This window comes from Danio aesculapii, chromosome 5, assembly GCF_903798145.1.
Source record: "Danio aesculapii chromosome 5, fDanAes4.1, whole genome shotgun sequence".
Classification (NCBI taxonomy): Eukaryota; Metazoa; Chordata; class Actinopteri; order Cypriniformes; family Danionidae; genus Danio; species Danio aesculapii.
This window is the reverse complement of record NC_079439.1, coordinates 68,230,796-68,247,985: the sequence shown is the minus strand read 5'-3', so window position 1 is coordinate 68,247,985 and position 17,190 is coordinate 68,230,796. Positions and strand designations below refer to the sequence as shown.

Genomic DNA, 17,190 nt, shown 5'->3' with positions numbered 1-17,190 from the left:
AAACAGCCTAGGCTGGTTAACTGGTTTTAGCTGGTTGACCAGCCTGGTTTTAGAGGGGTTTTGGCCACTTCCAGGATGGTTTCCAGCCATTTCCAGCCTGGTCTTAGCTGGTCAGGCTGGGAGATGACCAGCTAAAACCAGCTTAGCTAGACGGGTGCCCAGCCAAAACCAGCTATGTCCAGCTTAAACCAGGCTGGTCAAGCTGGTTTTAGCTGGTCATTTTCCAGCCTGACCAGCTAAGACCAGGCTAGAAATGCCTGGAAACCAGCATAGAAGTGGCCAAAACCCCTCTAAAACCAGGCTGGTCAACCAGCTAAAACCAGCCAACCTGCTTAGGCTGGTTTAAGCTGTTTTTTCAGTAGGGTCATAATAGCATTGCATCTGTTGTTCCATGTTACGGCAGCAAAGTGCCTTGATTATTACACCAGAATGAGAGTATAGTTTCTAGTCATATTGGCCTAGTAAACTTGTTAAATTTTCTGTCGTTTTTATTACACAAAGTAACTACAGAAGAGTCACGCTTTAAATAGGACAATTGTTGCAAAACGAGATGCTAATGGTCTAATCCGATTCAATGTTCTATGCTAAGCTAAGCTAAAAGTTCTCCTGCCAAACCCGGAGATTGTCTGAATGGATTCAAAAATTGTAAAACTATAGGGGAGTTGTAAATTGAGAATATTTAGAAAAAGCGGAGTGTTGCTAAACACTACACACACAGCTAGCTGTAAAAATAAAGACATTCTTCAGGTTATTTTCATAATCCATGTAGTTATTTTGCTTTTTTGCTACTGTTACCATTTTTGTCATTGCCATGTTCTGTGTTCTGTCTCTCCCAGTACCATACGTATCTGGTAATGGAGATGTTGCGTGGTGGAGAGCTGTTGGAGCGAATCAGGAAAAGGAAGATGTTTGCTGAATGGGAGGCCAGTCAGCTGATGAAGAGCCTGGTGTCTGCGGTCAGCTATATGCATGAGGCTGGAGTTGTGCACCGAGACCTCAAACCGGAGGTACAGAGACAGAATTAAATACATCGAATAGAGTTTTATTAAAGGGATAGTTCAAACAAACAATGAAAAAATCTTCACCATTTACTTAAATTCCAAACTTTTATGAATTTCTTTCTTCTGTTAAACACAAAACAAGATATTCTGAAGAATACTGGAAACCAGCAGCCATTGACTTCAATAGCAGGAACCAAAAAAGCTATGGAAGTCAATGGGTGCTGCTTTACAACTTTCTTTAAAGTGTTTGATTCTCAAATATCTGATAGAACACATGTTTAGTCTTTTAAACAGCCTAATAATGATCATATTATTTGTTATATGACACGTAAGGGGTTTCATTGTTGTTGCTAGAAGAGATACAACTGCGATCAAAAGTTAACGAGAAGTATTTACAGTGCATCCGGAAAGTTTTCATAGCGCTTCACTTTTTCAACATTTGTTTATGTTACAGCCTTTTTCCAAAATGAATTACACTCATTTATTTCCTCAAAACTCTACATGCAATCCCCCATAATGACAATGTGAAAAAAGAGTTTTTGAAATTGTTGCAAATTTATTACAAATACAAAACCTGAAAAATCTCATGTACAGACGTATTCACAGCCTTTACCGTAATGCTGTAAATTGAGCTAAGCTACATTCTGGTTCCACTGATCATTCTTGAGATGTTTCAGCAGCTTAATTGGAGTTCACCTGTGTGTAAATTCAGTTGATTGGACATGATTTGAAAAGGCATACACCTGTCTTTATAAGGTCCAAGGGTTGACAGTGCATGTCAAAGCACAAACAAAGCATGAAGACAAAGGATTGACAGGATTGTCTTGAGGCACAAGGCTGGGGAAGTTTACAGAAACATTTCTGCTGCTCTGAAAGTTCCAATGAGCACAGTGGCCTCCACCATCTGTAAGTGGGAGATGTTTTGAACCACCAGGACTCTTCCTAGAGCTGGCCGGCCATCTAAGCTGAGTGATCAGGGGAGAAGGGCCTTAAGTCAGGGAGGTGATCAATAACCCGATGGTCACTCTGTCTAAGCTCCAGCGTTCTTCTTTGAAGAGAGGAGAACCTTACAGAAGGACAACCATCTGTGCAGCAATCCACCAATCAGGCCTGCATGGTAGAGAGGCCAGACAGAAGCCACTCCCCGCCTGGAATTTGCCAAAAGGCATCTGAAGGACTCTCAGACCATAAGAAACTAAATTCTCTGCTCTGATGAGACTAAATTTGAACTCTTTGGAGTGAATGCCAGGCGTTACGTTTGGAGAAAACCAGGCACCACTCATCACCAGGCTAATACCATCCCTACAGTGGCAGCATCATGCTGTGGGGATGTTTTTTAGCAGCAGGAACTGGAAGACTAGTCAGGATAGAGGGAAAGATGAATGCAGCAATGTACAGAGACATCCTGAATTAAAACCTGATTCAGAGTGCTCTTGACCTCAGACTGGGGCGATGGTTCACCTTCCAGCAGGACAATGACCCAAAGAACACCACTAAAATATCAATGGAGTGGCTTCACAACAACTCGGTGAATGTCCTTGAGTGGCCCAGCCAGAGTCCAAACCTAAATCCTATTGAACATCTGAATAATCTAAATCCTATTGAGAGATCTGAAAATGGCTGTACACCATCGCTTCCCTTCCAACCTGATAGAGCTTGAGAGGTACTGCAAAGAGAAATGGGCAAAAAATCCCAAAGACAGGTGTGCCAAGCTTTTGGCATCATATTCAAAAAGACTTGAGGCTGTAATTTCTGCCAAAGGTGCATCAACAAAGTATTGAGCAAAGGCTGTGAATACTTATGAACGTGATTTTTCAGGTTTTTGTTTTTAATAAATTTGCAATAATTTCAAAGAATCTTTTTTCACATTGTCATTATGGGGTATTGTGTGTAGAATGTTGAGGAAATAAATGAATTTAATCCATTTTGGAATAAGGCTGTTACATAAAAAAATGTGAAAAAAGTAAAGCGCTATAAATGCTTTCCGGATAAACTGTATATTATTTATTAAATTACGCATTTATTGTAAACAAGACTTGAGCACCAAACTTGCTCTAGAAGCCCCAGAAGTCATTGCTGCTGAATAAAGCAGGTGAGAAGTGCATCATTTTACTGTATATAGATTTATTATTAAGGTTTGGAGATATAACTTATTTATCTCAGGAGTTACCCTAAATGTGACGGTGAACTGGCAAGACCGGTCTTCACAAGAACGCAAGTCCATTCTCTGCATTCTTAGAATTGAGAAACAGCCTAAATATCGCAATGTCAGATTTTTCAAATATTGTGCAGCCCTAATGTTTATTAATAAATCAATATTTTTCACACCAATTTGTCGATGTCTGAATAGAACTACAAACAGCTAAATGAACACAAATATGCTCAATGAAATAAACACAAATACAACGACTAAATGGGCATCTTCACTGCCTTTTTTAATCAATTCTCTGTCTAAATGTATAAAAGGATTCTGTCATGTGTTGAGAAAGGCATTATGCTCACATCTGTTGCTCCACTAAGTGGCCACGCTCTAGTCAGTTCTCTCATTCGGCTCTCCCGTCAGCTGTGTGATCATCACTCATAGTTTGCTTGATTTCACCCGGTGATATTATACATTCAGCATTCACTCTGTGCTCAGCTCTCCGTGTGCTGATTGGTCTCCGTGCTGAGAAATTTAAATGTGGCTTCTTACATGCAGGTAAAAGCACTGAGGAAAAGTGCACTAGACTGCCGACATTAATCTTCATCAGACAATTTTTATTCATTTATTTATTTTTTTTTTTTCAAAAATTAAATCTTTCAGTTATAGTTTAAAGCAGCTGCCTCATGATTCGATACCCATTGCCTGTTTCAATGCATCGTGATGCTTCATAATTGGATCAAAGATGCTCATGAAGTCAAACGACTGTAACGTAGAACCTCTTGTGGTTTATTATGTTAATACGTAGCGGTGTTTCTTTTTCACCTTCACCTGCAGAACGTGCTGTTCGCCGATGAGTCGGATGAGTCTGTGTTGAAGGTGATTGACTTTGGCTTTGCACGGTTGTTTCCGGCGGGGAGCGGGAGTGCCCCTCTGCAGACCCCCTGCTTTACGCTGCAGTACGCAGCGCCTGAGCTCTTTCACAGCTCGGGATATGACCAGGCGTGTGACCTCTGGAGCCTTGGGGTCATATTGGTAGGTGTAAGAGTGTGTGTACCAAGGTTATTTTAGTAAACGTTGACTAAAACTACTGGTCAGTTGACTAAAACTATTGGTCACCTGAGTAAAACTATTGATCAGTTGAGTAAAACTATTGATCAGTTGAGTAAAACTATTGATCAGTTGACAAACTATTGGTCAGTTGAGTAAAACTATTGATCAGTTGACAAACTATTGGTCAGTTGACTAAAACTATTGGTCAGTTGACTAAAACTATTGGTCAGTTGAGTAAAACTATTGATCAGTTGACAAACTATTGGTCAGTTGAGTAAAACTATTGATCAGTTGAGTAAAACTATTGATTAGTTGACAAACCATTGGTCAGTTGAGTAAAACTATTGATCAGTTGACAAACTATTGGTCAGTTGAGTAAAACTATTGGTCAGTTGAGTAAAACTATTGATTAGTTGACTAAAACTTGTGGTCCATTAACTACAACTATTTGTCTGTTGACTAAAACTCTTGGTCAGTTGACTAATACTTTTGGTCAGTTGATCGAAACTCTTGGTGATTTAACTGAAACCACTAGTCAGTTGACTAAAACTATTGGTCAGTTGATTTAAACTTTTGGCCAGTTGACTAAACTTGGTCAGTTAATTAAAACTATTGGTCAGTTGATTAAAACTATTGGTCAGTTGATTTAAAACCATTGGTCAGTTGATTAAAACTATTGGTCAGTTGATTAAAACCATTGGTCAGTTGATTAAAACCATTGGTCAGTTGATAAAAGCTATTGGTCAGTTGATTAAAACCATTGGTCAGGAGATTAAAGCTGTTGGTCAGTTGATTAAAACCATTGTTCAGTTGATTAAAGCTATTGGTCAATTGACTAAAGCTATTGGTCAGTTGACAAACTATTGGTCAGTTGACTAAAACTTTTGGTCAGTTGACTAAAACTGTTGGTCAGTTGAATAAACTTGGTATGTTAACTAAAACTAGTGGTCAGTTGACTAAAACTGATGGTCAGTTGATTAACTAGTGGTCAGTTGACTAAAACTGTTGGTCAGTTGATTAAAACCATTGGTCAGTTGATAAAAGCTATTGGTCAGTTGATTAAAACCATTGGTCAGTTGATTAAAGCTATTGGTCAATTGACTAAAGCTATTGGTCAGTTGACAAACTATTGGTCAGTTGACTAAAACTTTTGGTCAGTTGACTAAAACTGTTGGTCAGTTGAATAAACTTGGTATGTTAACTAAAACTAGTGGTCAGTTGACTAAAACTGATGGTCAGTTGATTAACTAGTGGTCAGTTGACTAAAACTGTTGGTCAGTTGATTAAAACTAGTGGTCAGTTGACTAAAACTATTGGTCAGTTACTGAAAAAAAAGAAATAATAAAAAACTAATTTATTTTAATTTATTTCATAAATTAATTAATTGTATTTTAGAAAAATAAAAAATAATAATTATAATTAGCAAAAATCATAAACATTTTCAGAATTAATAAACACTCATTCTGTGGCTGAATATGTGGACAAATGCAAGACTATAATCACCTTGGTATGTACAACTGTGCTGGAGAGTATTTTGTTTGTTTTCTTCAGCATTGGAGATCAGCATTGGGGAATGTTTTTGACAATTGTTTACTATATATATATATATATATATATATATATGTATATATATATATATATATATATATATATATATATGTATATATATATATATATATGTATATATATATATATATATATATATATATATATATATATATATATATATATATATATATATATATATATATATATATATATACTGACATATACTAATACAGGTAGTGTTGTTCTTCTTATTAGTACACCATGCTCTCTGGCCAAGTTCCATTCCAGAGTGAGAAAAAAGTAATGACATCGTCGCACGCTGCTGACATCATGCACAAGATCAAAGAGGGCGATTTCTCATTGGATGGAGAAGCCTGGAAGGGCGTGTCCGAAGAGGCCAAAGATCTAGTGAGAGGTACTGATAGTTTGCTTTGGTCACTGGTTTTTGCAGTGCTTATACTCTGAAATGTATCTGTTTTTAGATCATTGATATTAGATGAGTACATATATAAATGTAAAATAATATTTTTACAGGGTTTGGGAACCATAGTTTTTAAATGGTCATACTTCTAAGTTGGCCAAAGGCTGAATCAAATTGATTTTAAACATTTAGATCATTTGTTTTATTTTAAAGCTGCAAAGATCAGTCGATTCATCCGAGGTGTCAACTCATAGACAGATCAGCTGATCTTGTCCCTGTATCTGTGTTTGCACCTGCTAAACAGCGATGAAGTGCAGTGAAGTGATGACCTTCACAATCTATCACAGTCATTTCTGTTGAGCATGTGAATAAAATGGCAAATCAGCGCTGTTTATGAACGTGCTCAACAGCGCTTAAATGTTAGCAGGAAATGGATGTTTTTAAAATGTCAGTATCAAAAGGTACCGAAATTCAGTATCGTGACAACACTAATTAGTACTGATTTGTACCGATATGAATCGATAGTCGATACTTTTGACAACTTTAGCTGGAGATTATTATTATTGTTTTATTTCTTTGTTTTTTAGCTTATTTTACCTCCAGTACTTCCAAATCAGTTGGCGGTTTCTGTGATTTCCTGAATTTCCATTTAGCTCACATGAATGTGATTGATTTAAATTAGGGATGCTCGTTTCGGTTAATTTTGCCAACCGACAACCGCCGCTCGTTAACCGAATATTAACAGTTAACTGGTCAGATTAGTATTAAATTATTATTTAATTAAAAAATAATTGGTGTCTATTTTGTGTCTAACACATTAAAAATTACGTTTTAAAATACTGATTTATTTTAACATGTAAACAGCACACAGAACATACTAACAACAGCACGTCTTCAAGCACCTGCAGCGTTTTTAATGCTGGAAAAACAGAGATAAACTGTTAGCTGAGCATAGAAAAACAGAATAAACAAAGAAGCAAAAAAAAGAATAAAATAAATAGTCCTGCCCTAGATATTTTTCATAGATTACAAAAAACGAAAACACTGACTGAATCCTATTTAAGAACCGGCATATGCCTTTTGTTCAAACATATGTTTTTTTTCCTCCGTCAAATAAATATAGCAGGCGACCTCAAATTGCTTTCATTTGATTGAGGAATGAAAAAAAACAGGACTGACATAACACACTTTATCCACTCAGTGTTTACTTTTTCTACTGCGAGCACTCAGTGCGGTGAACTGATGACCTTTTCGACCAATCACAGTCGTTTCTGTTGAGCACGTTAATACAATGGCAAATCAGCAGTGTTTATGAACGCGCTCAACATCGCTTAAATGTTAGCGGGAAATGGATGTTTTTAAAATTTCAGTATCAAAAGTTATCGAAATTCAGTTTCGTTACAACACTAATTAGTACCGATAGTCGATACTTTTGACAACCCTAGCTGGATATTATTATTATTACTTTATTTTTAAATTTTTTTAGCTAATTTGACCTCCAGTACTTCCAAATCAGTATTCATGATTGGTTATTATTATTCTTCCATTTCCTGAATATCCATTTAGGTCAGATGAATGTGACTGATTTAAATCAGGCTTAAGATTGAGGATTTACTCAGGAAAGCCCTTGTTTTACTAGTTTATGAAGCCTTCTGCGAAACGGCTGGTGATCAGCAACAGTAACTGAATTGCAGTTTTTATGGTTTCAGGCCACTGAGACCTGTGAAATTTACTTGCGTTCACCCAACACTCCGAGTCTCTATTGATTACGACCCTGAAATAGCTGCAAAATCCTTTTTAATACTTTTATAGCTCTCTGAAGCTTTTTGATGAGTGATTCCTGACCCAGTCGTCGGGGACCCGCAGGCTCTCAAACACATTTCAGTCCAATTTCAGCACAAGTGCTTGTTATTATAGCTGTCATCTGATCATCTAGATTGAGATGGATGAGCTTCGGTGCCCTGGTGGAAGGAAAGAGTGCGATGGTCCCCGAGGACGGCTGGTTTAGTGGCTGAAGGATCCTTATGCTGGCAGCCTCCAAATTGGCTTCCAATGCTAGCTATCTGAAGTTTTATCTCCCTCTTCATGCTCGCAGGTTTGCTAACCGTGGATCCAGAGCGGCGGCTGAAGCTCTCGGCTCTGAAGGAGAACGCCTGGCTTCAGGGAGGCGGCGTCATGTCTTCGACCCCGCTCTGCACCCCTGATGTTCTGGAGTCCACCGGTCCCACCGTCCGCACCTATGTCAATGCCACCTACAAGGTCCAGTATCTGCATTTTACACCGTTTGTCTGCTATATTGAGTGTGTGCACTGCTTTTCTTGGACTTTTTATCTTTTTTCTAGTCTAAATATCTCAGAATTCTTTAATCAAGAAGCATTTTCTAGACAAGTAAAAATTTTGTTTTATTTTCACAAATAAGATGTCACAATTAAGTGAGTTTTTTTTCTTTAAAAAGCTAAATTATCTATCAATGGGGTAAGCAAAATAATCATATTTCAAAGGAAAAGCGATTGTTTTGCTGCCAGATTGTTTAGCTTGTTTAAAAGAAAAACTCACTCAATTTAAACCATTAACCAACGTTCAAAAAACCCTTATCAAAACCATTCTGCAGTGTTATTAGTGGCAAAGATGCGTTCTGTGTAAATGGCCCTTTACCTCTTACAAACTATAATATTACATTTAAAAGCCAAAAAGAATGATTGCATCAGGTGAATGAATACATTTTGCCAGTTCAAATACATCTTTCCTTGAATAAAATACTAAATAAATTGTATTAAAAGCACTTCATCACCTATGTGGAATTTGGTGTCAAATGCATCAATGCAGGAGCTGCTTTCAAAACCACAAGTTACGACTAAATACAGTAAAATATTGTAATAAGTGACTCTATCTACACTGGATGTGATGTGACATCTATTGAGCGACAAATCTTAATAATCTGATACATCTTTCTATTTATATTTATATATGTTCAGCCAAAAAGGACAAATTATTTCCTTTGTTTTTCACCAATTTTTAACACTTTACATTAAGATTGGATTAGTTAAAATAACCTCCTTGAGTGTCCAAATATGTGGACAGCACATTTTAGCTCTTAAGTGGCTATTTAAAATACTTTAAATGTTTTATATGTTGTTACAGACATACAGTGTCATCCTGCAAAGGTTTTGCAGCATATATAATGTCCCAAACACTATTTTTAACTGTCCAAAATGGGAAAAAAAATTGTTTTTACTCTCTGATAGTCAAAGCAAGTTAAAAAAAATAATTCTATGTTAAATATGCATTAAAAAACATTCAGGAAAAAGTGTTTTATGTAAATTCGGACCACGAGTCCACATATATGGACATAATTTTTCTCTAAAAGTACATCATATTAAAAGATGATACTTAGGTTTTATTCTAATTAGGTTCTAATAAGCCCAAAAAGCAAAGAGAAATAAAAAATGCATGTAAAAAAACACCTTGGGCCTGAAGAGGGTATACAATGTGTTAATTAACAAGTAAAGAGTCCAAAAACATGAATACCCAGCCTCGTTTGGAGAGTTAAAGTGGAAACCTCAGCTCCATCTTGCATGTTATTCATGTTTGCGGACCATTTACTAACATGATTTATTATTAACAAAGCATTAGGAACCTTATTGTAAAGTGTACACGGTTCTAACATTATCTAATGTGTTGCAAACATTTGTTCATCTCAACTAATGCATTAACATTATTACATGGCTGTCTGGAATACTTGATTCTGATTGGTCAGTTGAGATATTCCAAGGTGTTATTCTGAGATGACAACTGCTAAATAACGCAGACTCATCCGGGAACTTCGAATCACCTTGACTGTCATTGAATACGTTCAAATCCATATTCTTACATCTACATTCAAATGCATCTGCTTGTCTTTCACGCTGTGGTTTTGGTGTCGTCATGTGAATGAATAATCTGTAGGTCAGTACATGCTGTATTCAGTCCGTTTCGTTTCTATCAGCTTTGCATTTTTGACAGTTTGGCGCCATCTTGTGACTGAATAATGCACAGGTTAGTGTATACTCCATCAGCTGTTTTCTGTTTTTCTCTCAGCTTTGTGTTTCATTAAAGAATTAATAATTATTAAGGCTCAGCACAATGTTTTGTGTCCAATTTTTATGTTTTGTGGAAAATAGCCTTGTAATAAATTGGACTAAAGTATGGTTGTGTTCTCAGAATAAAGCCCTTCAGTCTTGTACAATGCTGATAAGCCTGTATGGGCTTTATTCTGTGATAACAACCTTCTGGATGTACTCTATTCAATTCAATTCAAGTTTATTCGTATTGCGCTTTTTATAATTATTATTGTTTCAAAGCAGCTTTAACCTTAATTTTAGCATATAGGTGATGTCTATGTGTACATGTTTAATGAAGTGTATTAGTCTATTAAGTGTATGTGTTGTCCTCGAAGTCCTCGATGGTTGGCATCATCTCTTCACGGGTCTCGGATCCCATCAATGCCGCAACACAGTCTCCAGTGGCGCCCCAGGTGGAAATAGAGAACAACGAAAAAATTTTGCATAGCTGCTGTTCATATTGTATTTGAACAAGAGATGCGAAAATAAAGTGCTATAAATGAAAATAGAAAACAAATGAAAATTGAAACAAACATATAAAACCTGTAAGTATTTCTAACGAGATGGCTGGTGCGTTAAAACAGTGTGTCTAACATGTGGGTTGTCAAACCCACTCACCCGCATGGAGCACATGCATCATACCATTATGTAATGCATTGTATATATCCTTAACTATACCTCGGACATTTTCACGAAGGCTATTCCAGAGTTTAGGAGCCATAAATGAGAAGGCTCAACCTCTTTTAGTAGACTTTGCTATTCTGGGTGCTACCAGAAGCCCTGAGTTTTGAGATCTTAAAGAGCTGGTTGGATACTTTATACCTAAGTTAATTAATAAAACTTTATTGTAAAACGTTACCAACTTTGTCTTAGTTATCTGTTTTGTTTCCCCACAGGCTTTTAACCGGGGGAAGCGTGAGGGTTTTTTCCTCAAAAGTGTCGACAACGCGCCACTAGCAAAACGCCGCAAGATGAAAATGACCAGTACTGGCGTAGAGACCAGACGTAGCTCATCTTCCTCCTCTTCCTCCTCGTCCTCATCCGCTTCCCATTCCAAGACGCAGAATTGCCAATCTCTGAATCCACACGAGGACCCCAAACTGTGACTCCCGCCTGACTGAAAAGCTGCTTTGATGCGGTGAGAGAATGTATCCCAAAAGCATTTGCAGGACCTGTAAAAACAAAGACTGAGCAAAACAACCTTGATACGACAACAAATTTATTGAAGTCTCCAAGATGAAAGCCCTGATCAACAGTCCGTCTTTTGGATTTCCAAATCATTTTGGAGGATTTTTAATCATGGTGGCTCTCTGTAAATACTATGCCAAGGAAATGATCTACATTATAAAAAAAAGTGTTTTCATTTTTATACATATATATACACACACAAATATATATATCATTTTAGACTGTAGAGATTTTAATGAATGTAAAAATGCTATATTATGTGGTGGGCATCCACATGCTTTTAGAGAGGTCTTGAACTGCAGAAACACGTGTAACTAAGATCAGGGAAAGCAGGGAAATGAGGGACTTGTGGGCAAAAAAGCCGCAAGAGAGCAAAGCCATATGTGAGAATTAAGAGTGGACGTCTATTTTAAAGATCCACCGAGCAAAGCTTTATGTGAATCGTGTACAGGCTATTTGCATATCACTACTTTCAGAACTTTTCTCGATGTTTGCATGGCTGTAGAATATTAAACCTTTACGATTTTCAGAGTTGAGCTGTTAAGTCAGACCTCACAGTCACCGAATCGGCGGTTACAATTCAAGACTTGAGGATATCGACACCTTTGGGTGAATCTCATAAGGAAATGTCAGGGGTATTTCTCCTCAAAATAAAAAAGCAAACAAAAACATAGCACAAACTCTCTTTTGACATTTAAAACTACTCTGTCTGCCTTTACTTAAGACACCCAGTGAAACATTAGCACTGAAAAGGCATAGACGATGCTATTTTTTTACTTACTGTGACTCTGACTCTGAAGAATTCATGCAAGTTGATTTACTAAAGTTGTAGGGATTTTTCAGGAGTGAGCAGTGGTCAGTTTGGTTTTTAGACCATTTTTAAAACCCCAAAAAGCTTGTCTTAACCCAATTGTGTCCTTAGTAGTTTACTGAGCCCTGATCATCATCATCACAATTAGCTGTTTTTTGAGACCTAATGAATGCTGCTTCATGCGCTGTGTTGGATTTTACGTAAGTAAGCTTCTACATCTTTGCTCTTTTTGCAAATTGTTAGAATTGTTGAGAACTTGCAGATCTTTTCTTTAGATTTTGATAGGATTACGCTTCTGTGCTAATTTACGGTTTAGCATTCTTGTTCCACTTGTACTTAGAATTGTATATTAATAAAAAAAAGATAAATGATATTTGCATATGAAAAAAGCCAAATTTATTGGCTTTTAACGGGTTAGTTTACAGAAAACTGTTATTAACTACTTATCTTTGTTCACCTTCGAAACACAAATTAAGATATTTTAGATGAAATCCTGGAGCTCTCTTATCCTACATAGACAGCAAGATGTCCAGAGATGTTTAAAGTCTAGAAATGAACCAAAAACATTGTCAAAATATTTCATGTTGTTCAACTGTAATCATACGAAGCTCCAAGAAAACCTTTGACTATGTTTACCTGTATCTTGTCTATAATTGTCGTATTGGCCATAGTAAATGCGAACCCTAATCTGATGTAAACAATATAGACCATTTTGAGGCATGTAAACAATATCAACAGTCCTAATGTATTTCCTGTTTTCTGTTTTTAATTTCTGTAGCTTTTGAGAATTCAAAAACGTAAACCTATTGATAAATATTGTCATGATAGCTGTTTTAATGTTAAATTATGATTGCATTACCTCTTATTACAGTTATTATAGTTTGACAACAAGCAGGAAATGTTCATGGGTCAATGACATCCTCACAGTGAAATGGTCTATAGGCAAAAAAGGTATTTTTGCCACAAAAGTGTTCTTTGAGCTTCGGATGATTACAATTGAACCACTAAAGTCACATTGAACGTTTTGAAAAAAATTTTTTTGTGACTTTAAACATCTCAGGTCCCTCGCTGTCTATGGAGACTAAGAGAGCTCCAGGATTTCATCTAAAATATCTTAATTTGTGTTCCTGAAGATGATAGTAAAGATGATAGGCCATAGTAAATGCGAACTCTAATCTGATGCAAACGATATAGGACAAAAAGTATGTTTACAGGTTTTTTTTTTTTTCGCCACAAAAGTGTTTTAGAGCTTCGCATGATTGCAGTTCAACCACTGAAGTCCCATTGAATGTTTTGAAAACATTTTTGGCTCCTTTTTTTTGGGACTTTAAACATCTCAGGTCCCACGCTGTCTATGGAAGCTGAGAAAGCTCCAGGATTTCATCTAAAATGTCTTAATTTGTCTTCCTGAAGATGATAGTAAAGACGATAGGCCATCATATATGGGAACTGTAATCTGATTTGAACGATATAGAACAAAAAAGTCATTTTTACAGGGTTTTTTTTTTATACAAAAGTGTTTTAGAGCTTCGTATGATTACAATTGAGCCACTGAAGTCCCATTGAATGTTTTGAAAACATTTTTGGCTCTTTTTTTGGAAATTTATCATCTCAGGACCCTCGCTGTCTATGGAGGCTGAGAGAGCTCCAGGATTTCATCTAAAATATCTTAGTTTGTCTTCCTGAAGATGATAGTAAAGTTGATAGGCCATAGTAAATGCGAACTCTAATCTGATGTAAACGATATTGGACAAAAATAATTTCTTCCAGGGTTTTTTTCCAGGTTCTTAGAGCTTTGTGTGATTGCAGTTAAACCACTGAAGTCACACTGAATGTTTCGAAAACATTTTTGGCTCCTTTTTTTTGGACTTCTCAGGTCCAACGCTGTCTATGGAGACAGAGAGCTCCTGGATTTCATCTAAAATATCTTAATTTGTGTTCCTGAAGATGATCGTAAAGATGATAGGCCATAGTAAATGCGAACTCTAATCTGATGTAAACGATATTGGACAAAAATAATTTCTTCCAGGGTTTTTTTTTTTTTAGCTACAAAAGGGTTCTTAGAGCTTTGTGTGATTGCAGTTAAACCACTGAAGTTACACTGAATGTTTTGAAAACATTTTTGGCTCCTTTTTTTGGACATCTCAGGACCCTCGCTGTCTATGGAGACTGAGAGAGCTCCAGGATTTCATCTAAAATATCTTAATTTATGTTCCTGAAGATGAAGTAAGATCTCGGGAGATTGAAACGTGAACACGACGGAGAGTAATAACATCAGAATTAAAATTGAGTGAACTAACCCTTTAACGACATTGCAAATCCACAAAATGAATTCTCTTTTGAGGCTTTTGAAGAGAAATATACCCAAGACATTCCTTCACAGTTTTCTGTGAGATTCACCAATGTTTTTCTGCCTTTGTGTTTTTATTGCTTGAATTGTGGAGATCACGTTATATATACAATCGCTAGTTTACTTGACTGAGATTTTGGATCACCACATGAGCCGATTAACTAAGCCTGGTTTGCCGTTATTTTTTCTCAGACTTTTATCGGTGTACTTGAAACCCGACATCCACTGCCTGTTCAACTCGACTGTAAGGGCTGAGCATCACCAGACAGCAATCAATCCCTCACATTCAAAGGGCTTTTGCTAATCATGCCTCCAAAACGCTGTAATCGAGTGTCCCTCTTGCACTGTGAGAGAGGATGGCAGTGGCATCCCTTCCTATTTTGCTCTTTTTGTTTTATATGAACATCTTCACAGCCATTAGTCTTGCAATATTTCGATGTTTTAGTGTCGAGTCTTTCTGCTGTACGTGCTGTGTTAAAATCGACCAAGCAACATTTAGCATTCAGACTGGGCGGTGGAGTTGACGGTTTTATTAAGACGCAAGCAGGTGTCGAGGTCCCAGTAAAACACCTCCGGCTATGTTATATAAACTTCGCTTTTACTTTTTAAGAGGTGTGACGCTGGGAGGTATGAACAATTTAATGGTCAGACTGATTTTTTTTTTATTGTTGGAATATTATAATCGTTTGTTTGTGCCAAAATAATCACTTAATGGAGGATATTATTGTCTGTAATACAGGTTTGCACATGAGATGCACTAGTTTTTGGTTTTTTAAATGCCTTTGTCGTTCACAAGCGATGCTCCGATCTGCTTTTCATCGATGAAATGGTTTCAGAACAAAATCTGAACCTCTGAGGGGGTATTGGATATTTTTGGATGTGATTAGCAGTTACGTCATACGGCTTTTTAAGGGATGATGTAACATTGAATACACTGATTTTACACTATCATTTTTAGGCAATTTTATTTTGTCGCACAAAATTTGTCATGTCAATGTGTTTTGGGCTTTAAAAACAGTAATTTTTTTTATTTATTTCTTTATACTTGCTCTTTGTATCTTTATTTACAGTGTTACGGCTTTCTGATTAACGTAGCTTAGTTTCGTTTGTCTCTCTATTGACTTTCGTCAGATAGAACAAGTCGTCCGCTCTTATATGATCGTGTGCACTGTGGAAGTTCTACAAAATGTACGTTATTTGATTACCGAATTTTAATAGATATTATTTGAATTTTACCGTTCAAGGGTGAGCTTGCTGTGTCTGAGTATGTTTTTGTTCAGTTTCTGATTTGCATGTTTTGTTTTGTTTTTTTTCCCCCAATCCTTCTTGATAAATGTCGTTCTGTCGAAAAAAAAAAAAAAAGTTTTGTAATTAAAAACAGCATCATAGAGCGGAAACGAAATACACTGTTAAACAAATGAATGAGGTGCATTGTTGTGCGTTAAGAACATTTGCTGAATCCAAAGCATAAAATATAAATGTCTGTTCCACTCTTTTTTTCCTTTCTCAAGTCTAATATGTGTTTCTTTGTTATGATGCAAATAGGGCTGCACGATGCTGGGAAAATAATGCAGTGTTGTTGTTGAGTAACAACGCATATAACAATATTTCTTACAATATAAGTAACTTTAAAGCAGACCAGTTATGCCCCTTTAAAATAAGTCTAAACAGAGTGTTTATGTAAAGTTTCCAGCCTGATCTCTTGAGGAAACGTAACTATTTTATGTTTCGTCAGTTTAGTGGTTAATTTATACGAGTTCAGTCGTACGAAAATATAGGATTTTAAAAAGGAGGCGTGGCATAACCCCCCCCTCCCAAATCCAACTGTCATTGAGGTATGAACAAATTATTCATACTAAATAGTACGAATGAGATCGTACAAATTCACATGAATTAGCCACTAAATGAAAAAGTTGTGAATTGCTGTACAGCATTTGTACAGTGTACACTCAAAAAATTATATTTGCTGTTTGTTAAACTACTTATTTAAAAAATAAACCCCACACAATTCTAGAAGTTTTTCTTGGGGCAACTCCATTGTTTTATGTTCAATCTACTTGAATTAGTAAAAAAATTCTAAGCTAACTTAATTTATTCATTTTGTCCCAAATCAAATCGGTTGTCTGGAGCCCAGCATTTTTTACTCAAAAAAGAATGTTTGCTGTTTGTTTAACTACTTATTTAAAAAAAAAAACACACACACACAATTCCTGATGTTTTTCTTGGGAAACTCCATTGTTTTATATGCAATCTACTTAAATTTGTAAAAAAAAAAATTGTAAGCTAACTTAAGTTATTCATTTTGTCCCAACTCAAATCGATTGTCTGGAGCCCAGTATTTTTTACTCAAAAAAGGATGTTTGCTGTTTGTTAAACTACTTATTTATAAATATAACACAACTCTTGAGGGTTTTTTTGGGGGAAAACTCAGTTGTTTTATGTTCAATCTACTCAAATTTGTAAAAACTACTAGGCTATCTTAAGATCTTCATGTTTTCTCAACATAAATTGATTGTGGAACCCAGCATTTGTACAGTGTACACTCAAAAGAAATGATGTTTGCTGTTTGTTAAACTAA

The 17,190-nt window shown here is 36.3% G+C and overlaps 1 protein-coding gene across 1 annotated transcript in view; it reads left to right on the top strand.

Annotated features, from left to right (window-relative positions):
- rps6ka4 (ribosomal protein S6 kinase, polypeptide 4) overlaps nucleotides 1-16,105 on the top strand; it is a 46,282-nt gene extending 30,177 nt beyond the window's left edge. Inside the window, 5 exon segments of the mRNA XM_056458770.1 lie at nucleotides 837-1,007; nucleotides 3,979-4,176; nucleotides 5,998-6,157; nucleotides 8,259-8,422; nucleotides 11,160-16,105. Of these exon segments, the coding sequence (XP_056314745.1) occupies nucleotides 837-1,007; nucleotides 3,979-4,176; nucleotides 5,998-6,157; nucleotides 8,259-8,422; nucleotides 11,160-11,369 (903 nt within the window). The 3' untranslated portion in view covers nucleotides 11,370-16,105.
- Nucleotides 16,106-17,190: the final 1,085 nt, after the last annotated feature.